The 13,024-nt window shown below is 35.5% G+C and overlaps 1 protein-coding gene across 2 annotated transcripts in view; it reads right to left on the bottom strand.

Annotated features, from left to right (window-relative positions):
* Nucleotides 1-463: 463 nt before the first annotated feature.
* Nucleotides 464-13,024, bottom strand: part of tubgcp2 (tubulin gamma complex component 2) — a 20,057-nt gene continuing 7,496 nt past the window's right edge. For both annotated transcript variants that reach the window (XM_073828286.1, XM_073828285.1), the window contains exons 7-18: nucleotides 11,236-11,435; nucleotides 9,414-9,603; nucleotides 8,017-8,162; nucleotides 7,609-7,789; nucleotides 5,995-6,175; nucleotides 5,368-5,540; nucleotides 3,088-3,216; nucleotides 2,887-3,007; nucleotides 1,671-1,814; nucleotides 1,278-1,406; nucleotides 978-1,141; nucleotides 464-777 (exon numbers count right to left, since the gene is read on the bottom strand). In XM_073828286.1, the coding sequence (XP_073684387.1) occupies nucleotides 702-777; nucleotides 978-1,141; nucleotides 1,278-1,406; nucleotides 1,671-1,814; nucleotides 2,887-3,007; nucleotides 3,088-3,216; nucleotides 5,368-5,540; nucleotides 5,995-6,175; nucleotides 7,609-7,789; nucleotides 8,017-8,162; nucleotides 9,414-9,603; nucleotides 11,236-11,435 (1,834 nt within the window). In that variant the 3' untranslated portion in view covers nucleotides 464-701. The remainder of the gene's footprint in view (nucleotides 778-977; nucleotides 1,142-1,277; nucleotides 1,407-1,670; nucleotides 1,815-2,886; nucleotides 3,008-3,087; nucleotides 3,217-5,367; nucleotides 5,541-5,994; nucleotides 6,176-7,608; nucleotides 7,790-8,016; nucleotides 8,163-9,413; nucleotides 9,604-11,235; nucleotides 11,436-13,024) is intronic.

The raw sequence follows: 13,024 nt of genomic DNA, 5'->3' as shown, positions 1-13,024 counted from the left end.
TTCTGACTTAACTCGCAATTCTGACTCTTTGCTGTGCTGACTTAATTTCTCTAAATTTTATATATTTTATAACTTGCAATTGCGAGTTTCTATCACAATTGATAGAAAAAAGTCAGAATTGCAAGTTTGTATCAAAAAAAGTCAGAATTGCAAAATGCAAACCCTTTATTTTTTATTCAGTGGCTCATCGACACCACTACATGTAGCTGTTGAGCTTCTTTGGCTTCAATTGGAACTAGTTTGTGAAGCACAAACAGATGCTAATATTGTCTCTAAACATTTACCCAGTTGAATATATTGCTCAAGTCAGGCTTAGTTTGAAATTGTCAGACATATTCAAGGACAAAGTGGAGAAGTTTAGTTAAAGCATGAACACATTAAGGCTCTGTGTTATCTTGTCATTGAAAATAACAATGTGGAAGTAATACAACTGTTTAGAAGAAGAGACAGGGAAAGAATAATAAAGAGTGAACAAAGCTGCATTTTACTTTAATATATTGGGTTTTCAGTCAGGTAGAATTCATTAAATTTGTACAAGACAATTAAATAAATTTCCAACAGAAAGGAGAAAAAATTAAACAAGGCTTTAAGTGCTTTATGTTACAGCACCATGAAATATTACTATATATTTTTTGTAAAAAAAAAAAGACAAAACGCACTCTGAACACTTTAAAAACAATTGAATTTCATAATGGATGATGCTATGCAGCAGTTTTCTGGCTCCTCTCAATGGCCATTTTCTCCAATCTCTCCGTGTAAAAGCCATTGAAGTCCAGCCTATAAAAAGACAACTCATTATTCAAAGCACCTCTCTTGAGCAGACTGAATTTTAATGAGGGTTGTATAAGCTGTTCAAAAGTAGGAGATTTCAAAAACTTGCGCTACACATTTCTACTGTCAATGCTTAGGTTAAATCATTAAGCAGCAATATATGCACTGAGGGAAAATGTAATGAAAATGTTTTTTTCACAACCCACCTGTAGATGATGTTGATCATGCTGTGTTCACAGTCATTGGTGCTATAAATGCTGAGCTTATCCAACAGATCCAGCAATAAGGTGCTGAAGTTACTGTCAAACTTGCTGATGGTCGCCTCAAACCCAGAGTCAGATTGGAGGGCATCCACATGCTCAGCTAGGAACTGAGATCAAGACAAACAGATAAGATTAAAATAAATAACAATCATGGTTTTTTTATTTATGGCATCAGAGATTGCACAACCTATTTTTAAAGTGCCTATTTAGTTTAAGTACTGTAAAACAATGTAAGTGACTCACTTTAGAGGCCAGTCTTTTTTTCTCTGCCTCTTCAGTCCGCTCAGCCGAGGCTGAAGAGCGCTCCATAGTGCCGTGCTCGAGAGTCAGCCGCTTCATCTCACTGTCCATCCTCATGCTATGAGTGAACCGCTGGATAATAATCCAAATAAACACTCCAGTAAGAGCTTGACATAACATTTCACAACATGCACTAGAGACCCCTCAAAGACAAACAATAAACTATATACTTAAATCTAAAATGTTAAAACAAAATATACACATATACAATATATACTGTACTACATTATGTACAGTTTAATTATGTACACTAATGTTTGGGACCATTAAGAATTTAAAGAAAAAAGAAAATCGTACCAAACCCAGAAAAATAATTAATAATGTCTGTATTTTTACCTGCATGCAGTTGGTGAACATAACACAGACAGACATGAGCTTTGAGAAGATGCGGAGAAGCTCAGGGTTGGTGAGCATGCAGTCTTTCAGACAGTTATCCAAGAAGCTGGTGTGATGGCACAGGACATCATCAATGTTGGAAGCCTAAGAAAAGACACGCAAATTAAGAACGCACTGTGAATTAATTTAAACATTTCCAGTTTCGCTCAGCCAGACCTATCACGATTATTACATCAGCCTGATTAGCATGTTTTGAGAGAACCATGATCACTGTGTTCTTTAAATTCAAACCAATAATGGATCCTGGCATACAAATAAGGAATTTTAATGGAATTATGCAAGCACTCTAGACATTACATATCTGTACAGTCAAGCCCGAAATTATTCATACCCCTGGCAAATTCTGACTTAAAGTTACTTTTACTTTACATTTGAACAGTGGCAAGTCCAAAATTATTCATACCATTTGCAAACGGTCACAGTCTATAGGAAAATCCAAAGTTCTATACCATTCCAAATAGTCCAAGCTGTTCTAAAGCATCCTAATTACCCTGCTTCATTGTGAACAGCTTTTTTAATCAACACAACAGGTGAAAAACAGAAGCTCTCTGCTGCTGGTTTGTGGAGGGTCATGGCTAAGACAAAGGAGCTCACTGAGGACCTGCGGCTGCGCATGTGGCTGCTCACAAGTCAGGAAAGGACTGTAGCCAATAAAGGCTTTTCTATTGATTATTGAGAAGGGTATGAATAATTTTGGACATGCCACTTTTTGAATAAAAGTAAGTTTAAGTCAGAATTTGCCAGGGGTATGAACAATTTCGGCCTTGACTGTATGTATATGTCAAGTACATTACACATATATAAAATGGAAACTATCACATACATTTTATATATTCATTTAGCTTTAAAGGAAATAACATTTTTTTTATGTTTGTAAAATATGCAAAGTATTACGTTTAAATAGTACCACTAATCACAATTATTTATAATTAATCAGCAACCAAAATTTCAGAATCATGATGTCATATACTAAAGCAATCTATTAATTAAAGTTTAATAAGGTAAAATGATACTTGTGCATTAAAATTATATGCTTATTATGGAAAGAAATGAGATAAATCTGACTTAAATATGATTAAATATTACATAAAAGAACTACTTGTTCTGAATTCATGAGCCATAATTAAGCATAAAGCATTTTATTTTATTGACTTACAGATTTCAGGTTGTTCTCCATGTTGTGCCACGTGGGCTCCATAACCTCAAACATCATGTAGTACTGAATGTTCTGCACAAAGTTGAGCATCCGTTGTCTTAATGCAAAGGCAGCAGCAAACCTACAACATACAAGAGATGCTTAATAAGATGCTCACTTGAAGATACACAGTCCAAGGTCAAAATACAGATTTACTCTCACCATTTAGCAGAGTGCAGTGAATATTGCTTTGTTTCTTTATTGCTGATCCACACATTACAGAGCAGCCTCTCCACATGCTTGCAGTAGAACATGTGCCTGAAGAGCATCTGGTATCTTGTCAGGGCTTTTCTGTACAACAGAGCATTGTGTTAAAAGACTGTAAAGGTGAGGTCAAATTATTTTCTGTAACATTTTACAGGCAAAAAAGGCAGTCTATTGTCAATAGCATTGCATGTATGAAGCATAGGTCACATAGAAATGTGCGAAATGTGAAATGTGCGACATTTCCAATCATGTAATGTGTAACGTGGCATTTCTAATAGCATAGTGTATAATGTGTGCCATTTCTGATCACAGTGTGTAACGTGCACCATTTCCAATAGCGTAGTGTGTAACAGGCACCATTTCCAATATGTGTAACATGTGGCATTTCTAATAGCATAGTGTGTAATGTGCCATTTCTAATAGCGTAGTGTGTAATCTGCACCATTTCTGATCATGCAGTGTGTTAACAAGTGTCATTTCCAATAGCGTAGTGTGTAACAGGCACCATTTCCAATATGTGTAACATGTGGCATTTTTAATAGCATAGTGTGTAATGTGCCATTTCTAATAGCGTAGTGTGTAATGTCCACAATTTCAGATCATGTAGTGTGTAACGTGCGCTATTTTCCAATCACGTAGTGTGAAATGTGCGACATTGTCCAATCATGTGTGAGGCATTTCTAATCACGTAGTCTGTTAACATGTGCCATTTCTAATAGTGTAGTGTGTAACAGGCACCATTTCCAATAAAGTAGTGTGTAACATGCTCAATTTCCAATCACTTAGTGTGTAATACCAGGGTTGTGCCGACAGACGATAGCATCATAAAATGGCCTAAACAATTGCACGTGATTACACTCGCATCGCTTCTCCACATTCTGAACTGAACAACATGAACTGACAACAACGATCAGACATACAGTGGTAACATTATCGCTATATGACGGGTAAAAAAAACGATAAATTCATTTCCATTCTTGCACGCACATTTACCACTCACTGAAGATAGCGGATAGCAGAGAATGAAACTGAAAGGAAACTGGAAACCCAATAACAAGACCATACTTACCAAACGAATAAGGAATTTAGTACATAGATAATTAAATCAATTTGACCGATAGTATAGTAGATAATATCGGCGATCTCACAGGCTCACGATAGGACGATATGAAAAATGAGCATATCGCCTACACTACACATTACACTATGCAATGCGCACCATGTCTAATAGCATAGTGTAAAATGACCATTTCCAATTATATAATTATAACGTGTGGCATTTCTAATAACATGGTGCATAATATGTACCATTTCCGATTAGGTAGTGTGTAATGTGCACCATTTCCAATTGTGTAGTGTGTAACATACTCCATTTCCGATTAAGTAGTGTGTAACGGCACCATGTCTGATCAAGTAGTGTGTAATGCGTTTCCAATAGCATAGTGTGTAACGGCACCATTTCCGATCATGTAGCGTGTAACGTGTCATTTTTGGTCATGTAGTGTGTAACGTCCACAATTTTCCAATAGCGTAGTGTGTAATGGGCACCATTTCCAATCACATAGTGTGAAGCATGCACCATTTTTGAAAACGTACTGTGTGACGTACGCCATTTCCAATTGTGTAGTGTGTAATGTGTGACATTTCCAATAACGTAGTGTGTAATGTACGCCATTTCCAATAGCATAGTGTGTAACGTGTGCCATTTCCAATGATGTGTGTAATGTGCACCATTTCCTATAACGTAGCATGTAACAGCTTCCTTCTCCAATAGCATAATGTGTAACGGGAGCCATTTCCAATAATGTAGTGTAACGGGTGTCATTTTTAATAGCGCAGTGTGTAACGTCCAACATTTCCAATAGTGTAGTAACAAGCAACATCTCTAGTAGCATAGTGTGTAAAATGTAACATTTCCAAAAGCACAGTGTATAACGTGTGACATTTCCAATAACATTGTGTGTAACGGGCAAAATCAAGCAGTGTGTCTTGTGCAACATTTCCATATGCATGGTGTGTAATGGCCAACATTTCTGATCACGCAGTGTGTATTGAGCAACATTTCCAAAATCATGGATTTCTACTGAATAAGTGCATGGAATAAAGGTTTAGAACAATATGATTCAAGGTTAGGTAAATGAAACCAAAACCATTTCTTTTAAGAAGCACAGAGCCATAGTTACAATCAAGGGGCTTGAAATGAAAGCTATATAGCCATACAGAAAAGCTGAGTACCGGTTGATGATGAGCGAAAGTGGCCACTTGACGATGTAGTCGAAAGAGAAAGCCTCCAGGCCACTAAGTGACACCTCTGTGGGCTCTGCATTAATGATGGCTTTCTCTTGCTTGGTGTCTATTGCAAGGACACGTAACAGCTGGGTGATAACATCATGGGGCATCAGGTCAATCTGGAAAAGAACAATAATGGTAAATAACGCAATTTCAGTGATGGCTTGTTCACTATTTTTGGCAATGCGCAATATTTTCCATTCGTTAAAAGACTTTCAATCAAAATGATACAACCACTTAGATGAGTCACAATAACCACTTTCACAAATGAAACGTTAAATAACTGGATGTCATTTCCATTTTCAGTTACTGTTTTTTTTGCTTTTGCTTTTGTTTTGTTTTTTGTTTCTTGTAGGGCTGGACGATTTAAAAATATGTAATTGAGATTTTTAAAAATTGTGACTAGATTTTAAAATTAGATTTTTATATTATTATATTATTGCTGCATTATTGTATTATTATTACTAAAAAACAATTAATAATAATTATAATAATATTTTTTTAAAATATTTTAAATACTGCAGTAATTAAATATGCAAAGTGCTACTGTTGAGAAGACAGATGCATTTTGACCTTTAAATCATCTTTGAAGGGATCTGTGTTGGCAGTGCTCATTCTCAGAGCCAGCTCCAGCAGGGCCTCCAGTCGCGGAGGAATGATGTCATCAACCGGCTTCTTAAGTTCCTCCTCCGTCAAGTCCATGAAATGCACGAAAAAGTCTCCTTTATCCATTAAGAAGTAATGCTTGATTGACCTGCATCACAAAATGTAAGACATTCGAAGATATTGAGGTGATATTCAGTTCACAATTGTTACACAATACCAAATAATCTTTTAGATAAAACAGTGATGCCACAAAACCCAAAGAACAAAAAAAGAAGTTGTAAGCTGTGAGCCTGTAAGGAGAAAAAGATTTGTCACTCTTTCAAGAATTAATCCGTCAAAATGATCTGTTTTTTTAAAGGCATTACTCACCCCCTCATGATGTTCCCAATTCTCGAGACTTCTGTTCATATTTAAAAAGCAAAGTTTGTAATGAAAATAACAATACGCTTTCGTCAGTTATTTTACCTACAGGTCACTGCATTTCTTACAGATCTCTGCTCATTTGAAATCGGATACCATTACATTTGGTTTAATGCATTATTGACAGAGCGACTGCGTGTGAATAAGTGTTGTACCTGTTTAAATCATGCTGTCACCTGAAAATATTCAGTATCCAGAAGGAACAAACTAATTCCTTGTGAACTATAATTTACCGCTCATGTCCATTGCCATCATCATAGCCTTTACATTATTTCTGATTTAAGTGATCCATCTCTATCAAGCTAGCTAAACATGTTTAACACGTGAATTCTTGCTTAATATGCAGTTATATTACGGACCGTTGGCATGAATTGTACTCATGATGGAGCGGTGGTGGAGCGCTCTTGGAGCGAGTGAAAACCACGACACTCCGACTTTTCAAAAATCCGCTCCTCCATTCAAAATCACAACGCTCCACTCCGCTCCGCTCACATACTCTGATACATATGGACTATGCCTTTACACTCCTTTTAAATGGTCAAAATTTGGTTACATGGAATATAAATGAAAGTCTTGCATTTGGAATGACATGAGGATGAGTAAATGATGTCAGAAGTTGAAAAACACCCCCACGGTCTGCTGTAGTTGCTGTAGCAAAAAAAAAAAAAAAATCACCTTTATCTTCATAAGAAAAATCTTAATTGGCCAGACAGTGATTCATCTTTTCTGAATCATTAAAATATTGGTGTCTGGAACACTGTGAAAAAAAGCTTAGCTTATAGACGTGCTACAAATGAAGAGTGCTCATAAACGGCGCCACTGGCTCAGATTACTCACTCACATACCTGACAGCAGGTTATTACATCCGATTCTCAGTGAGCCAAGAACCATGTTAAGTATACTTAATGAAAGCAAATAAAATGGTATTGTATTACATAGCATGTTACTATGTCCAATTTCTTAAATTTTCTTTGTTCCTAATAACAAAATCTTTTTATAAATTTAAGCTGACATTTAATTTCCTGTTCACTAGAGTTTAAATTAATTTAAACACTGACACATACATTTTCTGTATAATGACATTGAAACATTGAGACTTGATTTGACATGACTATAGGAAACACTGCCAGAAAAATACAATTTAAAACCTTTAAGATTTACCTCAGGCGTGAAACAAGCTCCTTTTCCTCCATCAAGAAGTCAAGCAGAACCTTACTGGCGTAGTAATATGCTTTTTCGATCTGCTCCACATACGCTCTCTCTTTAAGCGTGTAGAGAACCTCTTTGGCATCTGGACAGGTTACGTCACGACCGCACTCTCGCACAACATTCAGATACTTGCCTGAAATGAGAAAGAAGTTAGGACTGGTTATGAAAATAATGCATTTAGCCACTCTATTATTTGCAACAGGACATTATAACCATTATTATTGCATTTTTACCATTGTACCCCTGCTTTCTAGTAGCAACTACTCTCTACATAAGCAGCTGCTTTCTATTGATGACTAAAATGTCAGTCTAACTACATTCTGAAACTGAGCTAATGTTTCATAAATGAAAATTCCTCACCTGTGTTTAATATCTTATCTGCCATTTTCTGAAGGAATGACGGGATCCTGTGCTGGACAATAGTGTATCTCTGATCCCAGTATTTGTCATTATAATCCTCCTGAATCTTCTCTTTTTGCAGCTCATGCTCCTCAACCATGAATTCACTAAATTAAAAAATAAACATAAAATAAACAGTCAAAAGTATACATCCCCCTTTTAGAATCTGCAAAATGGTAACTATTTTCCCAAAATAAGAGATCATACAAAATGCATGTTATTGTTAATTTAGTCCTGACCTTAATAAGATATTTCACATAAAATATGCTTACATACAGTTCACAAGAGAAAATAAGTCGAATTTAGAAAAATTGACCCCATTCAAAAGTTTACATATGTAAACTTTTGTTTAAGTTGTTAGTCCTGAACAGTTAAACCGTCTGCTGTTCTTCAGGAAAAATCTTCAATTACCACAATTTCTTTGGTTTACAAGCACTTTTGTGTATTTTGAACTCAACAAAAACGGTATGATTTTGAGATCTTTTCACACTGAGGACAATGGAGGGAACTCATATACATCTATTCCAGAAGGTTCAAATGCTCACTGATGCTTCAGAAGGAAACATGATGGATTGAGGGGGTGATTACTTTTTGAATTTGAAGTTCAGGGTTAACTTATTTTTTAACCTTTTTATTTTCTGTAGCCTCAGGGCAGTACTAAATGAAAAAAATAATATATTTAGGCAAAATAAGAAAAATGTAAACATCTCTATTCTGTCCGAAAAATTTCAACCCCAGCTCTTAATGCACTGTTGAAACTTCTGTAATAGTTGCATACGAGTCCCTCAGTTGTCCTCAGTGTGAAAAGATGGATTTAAAATCATACGGTCATTGTTGGAAAGGGTTCAAATACACAAAAAAAAGCTGAAAAACTTTGTAGGACCTGAATGATTTTCTCTGTTCAGGACAAACAAGGGACTCATGAACAACTATCACTAAACAAAAAAACACATCTCTGGATCATTCAGGTAAGAACTCAGTATTAAGAATCAAGTGTATGTAAACTTATAAACAGACCATTTGTAAACATCTTTTATGTGAAACATCTTATTCAGGTCAGTACTAAATAAACAATTACATGCATTTTGTATGATCCCTCTTATTTTGGTAAAATAATTAACATTTTGCAGATTCTGAATGGTGGATGTAAACATTTGATCTCAACTGTATATTTGAAATACAAATTCCAAAAAGTAGCATTTCAAACATAGCTTATTAATGTCAACTAATGTTTCTGGAAATACTCCAGAATAAAAAAAGGGTAATTCATACTAAAAAACAAAAATGATTAAAAAAAAATCTAATTCAAAAAGCATTTACAAGAGGGTACCAAATGGCTCACAGGCCTCGTATTCTACCTGTATGGGTCTTTAATGATGCCTCTATAGATCCACTTTTCAAGTATTTCAAAGTAGGGGACGCTGGCTGCTTTGGTCAAATAGAGGCAGAGCTCTTGAGCCTGGCTGTCTCCAGTATAATTGAAAGTACGATCATGAAGCAGGCTGAGGGTTGAGCCGCCCATACATTCACCCTTGTCAACAGAAGTGGCTACATGAAAGAGAGCAGGGAGAAAGTGCATTAACATGAGCATGTCAACAGTGTTGGCGATAAGTGCGGGTGAATAGAACCACCCAGAAACATGGTTTTTACCAATGCTGCCTTTAGAAATACAAATGTTTGCTTTGGCAGTGTCTACAATAAAACATGCTAGCAACATGCTAAAACAAGATAAATCACACAAGCAATGTGCAAACAAAAAAAAACATTAGAATTTGTAGTGGTTTTACTGGTTATAATGAGAATTGTATTGGTTTTAATTTAAACTGTAATGGTTTCTCTGGGTCTCTACTGGTAATTTGGCACCTTCTATTGGTGGCTTGTTAAAACCACTAAATGCTAATGGAATATGTCCAAAAACACATAACCATTTTTAATGGTTTTAATGGTTAATACAGTTGATGGTTTGTAATGGCATTTGTAGTGGAATTTCTGTGATGGTTTCTGTTGTTGTTGTTTTTTCAGCAGAGATATCACATCTGTGCAACGATCAAACTTAAAAATGTTATTTAAACTTTCAGATAAGGCTTTGTCAAGCCAACATCAACATTTGTCCTGACAAACTTAACAAGAAGGCTGGAGCAACTAATAAAGGTAAAGAATTAAGAACCAGCTATCGATGAACATGAAAAATATTCTTTAAGAAACTGCAAAAATTAACTTATTAGTCCTGTTGACACTTCCAAAATACTAAGTGCTGCTCTTGTAAAGGGTTAGTTCACCCAAAAATGAAAATTCTCCCATTATTTATTCCCTCAAGCCATCCTAAACGTCCAATCGGAGTTATGTTTAAAAATGTCTTTGCTCTTTCAAGCTTTATCATAGCATTGGGCGGGTGTTTCTCTTCAACAGGTCGAAACAATTCCAATAAAGTGCATCCATCCATTATAAAAAGCGCCTCACACAGCTCCGGGGGGTGAATACAACCCTTCTGCAGTAAATCGATGCATTTTTGTGAGAAAAATATCCATATTCAAAACTTAATATTCACTTTATTCACGAGACAGAGTCTTGTGAAAACCAACGTTTGTTTACAGGAGCAAAGGAAGCAAATTTTCCTTACTTTAGCACGGAAAACCTGTCTCCTATTGGCTTATATTGAAATCATCTGTCATTCTTCTTTACAAATCCTCATTTTGTACTTTTAATTTGTGACCGTTGCTTTGTTTCGATTTCTCCACTTGCGCGTCCACGTTTGTCAGTACTGAGCGGCGCATACGCAATGCCAATGTCCTACATTATCCGCCCGAAGCTGCTTCCATGTACAGCAGTAAGCGCAGGCTAGATTTAAGTGATTATTATGTTTTAAATATGGATATTTTCTTACAAAAATGCATCGATTCGCCACAGGTCTTTAATAACCCCCCAGAGCCGTGTGAGACTTATTATTATGGATGGATGCACTTTATTGCACTTCTTTTGACACGTTAAAGAGAAACACCCACCCTATTGCCATGATAAAGCTTGAAAGAGCCAGAACATTTATAATATAACTCCGATTTGATTCATCTGAAAGAAGGAAGTCATATAAACCTAGGATGGCTTGAGGGTGAATAAATAATGGGCTAATTTTAATTTTTAGGTGAACCCTTTAACAGTAAACACATGCATTGGCAACTTTACCGATGGAGGCCAGGATTTCCATGGTACGCATGGTGGGCTGTATGTAAAACCAGAGCTTCTGCAGGGAGAGTGTGCCCTGTCTGTGGAGATGCTCCAGCTGGGTCACCAGGATGAGATATTCCTTCATCAGAGTCCTCATTGCTGCAGTCAAGGCATGATTCACCTGACCATACTCAAACGACGACTTCTCCTCTGTGAAGCTGAAGATGGAATATGCAAATTAATTGCAAGTAATTTTTATGAGCCTCAGATAAATGAGTGCAACCCATGCAAAATTAAATATCAATGCTTTTCACAAAATGATTTTATAGGGCCAATAAAAGCCCTCTGACATTATTAACAAAACTGATTTAATATTGCAATCAGTGTTTGAAAATAACACTTGAAGCCGACCCACCAGATGCAAGTGAAAAATCAACCGCGGCAGGTTACACATATCAAATCATTAGCCTATTTGGCTGATTATGGGTCATAAATCATGTTCTCCAACCAGCAACAACATTAGCAAAACAAAAATGTCTTTTTAAAACTTTAAACACATTGTTTTCTATGAGTGTACAAGCTAAAAAACACTTTATGATTTGACAGCCTGTCCAATCTTCTTTAACGTGTTTCGCATTTTTCATGTTAATACCAAAACAGTGTTTTAGTCCACTCACCGAGACTGACTTTAACTACACCCTAAAATTAAGATCAGGAAATATTCCTGTTCAAAAATCTGTGTGTAACTTTAAAGAATGTCACTACTGAACACCTTTTTCTGCAATTGAACAATTTTTTGAGAGTTATTCCATTTCATTTAGTTTGTATATGTGTACAACTGTTCAGAACAGTGCTAGCTAACCATGTGCTGATTAGCATCTTTGAGCTAGGTATCTAGTATCTCAAATTGTCACTAACGAAAACAGTCACGACCGAAACATTTGGTGAAGTTTCAGTAGTGACATCTTAGTTTTTTCGTGTGTTATTCCCAAAAATTGTCACTATCGAAACAGTCACAACCGAAACATGTTATCATTATTTCGGTAGTGACAAAATGGAATATATAATCCAAAACTTTAGTACAGTTATGCAATTTTTTTGTATTTTAGTATGTTTTACTATGTAAGTAAAAATTCTAATGTGATGTGGTGTCACTACCGAAACATGGGATTTTTTGTCAAAAATAAAGTGTACTGAATTATCAGCTAAGATGTTATGGTAGTGTTTGGTTAAAAATATATTCAAACTAATGAATCCTTAAGTTTGAAATCAGTATGATCAATGTTTTGCCTTTTACAAAGAAAAACTGAATTCAAAATACAACAAATCTCAAAAATCAAACTGGGAATGTTGTTAAAATTGTAATTATTATTGCTTTACCTCTGAGAACTTTAATAAAATAGAAAAAATATATTTACAAGGAAGATGTAAGCTAAATCTTCATTGGTGAATGTAACTTTCTTATTTACTTACATTTTACTGTGTTTCGGTAGTGACCAATTTTTCCAAATGTTTCCAACTTTGTCTTTGGACCAATTCTGTAGAATGGCCCATATAAATAAATAAAAATATATTTAAAAAGCAGGGATTTTGCTAATCAGGGTATTTACAGGATTTGTAAAATCAAATGTAGGACTTTCTAATACCAAAAACCTGCACAAATAAAATTAATATCATCAAGCTTTGAATGGCAATGTCTATGGTATCATATTTAACTGTAAAATAACTGTAAAAATGTGGTTTAAAGTTCAGATACAGGTTTTCACAAAAAACAAAAAGTTTTATAAAAAGATAAACTTCACATTTC

Source organism: Garra rufa, chromosome 22, assembly GCF_049309525.1.
Source record: "Garra rufa chromosome 22, GarRuf1.0, whole genome shotgun sequence".
Taxonomy (NCBI): domain Eukaryota; kingdom Metazoa; phylum Chordata; class Actinopteri; order Cypriniformes; family Cyprinidae; genus Garra; species Garra rufa.
This window is presented reverse-complemented; position numbering and strand designations above follow the sequence as displayed.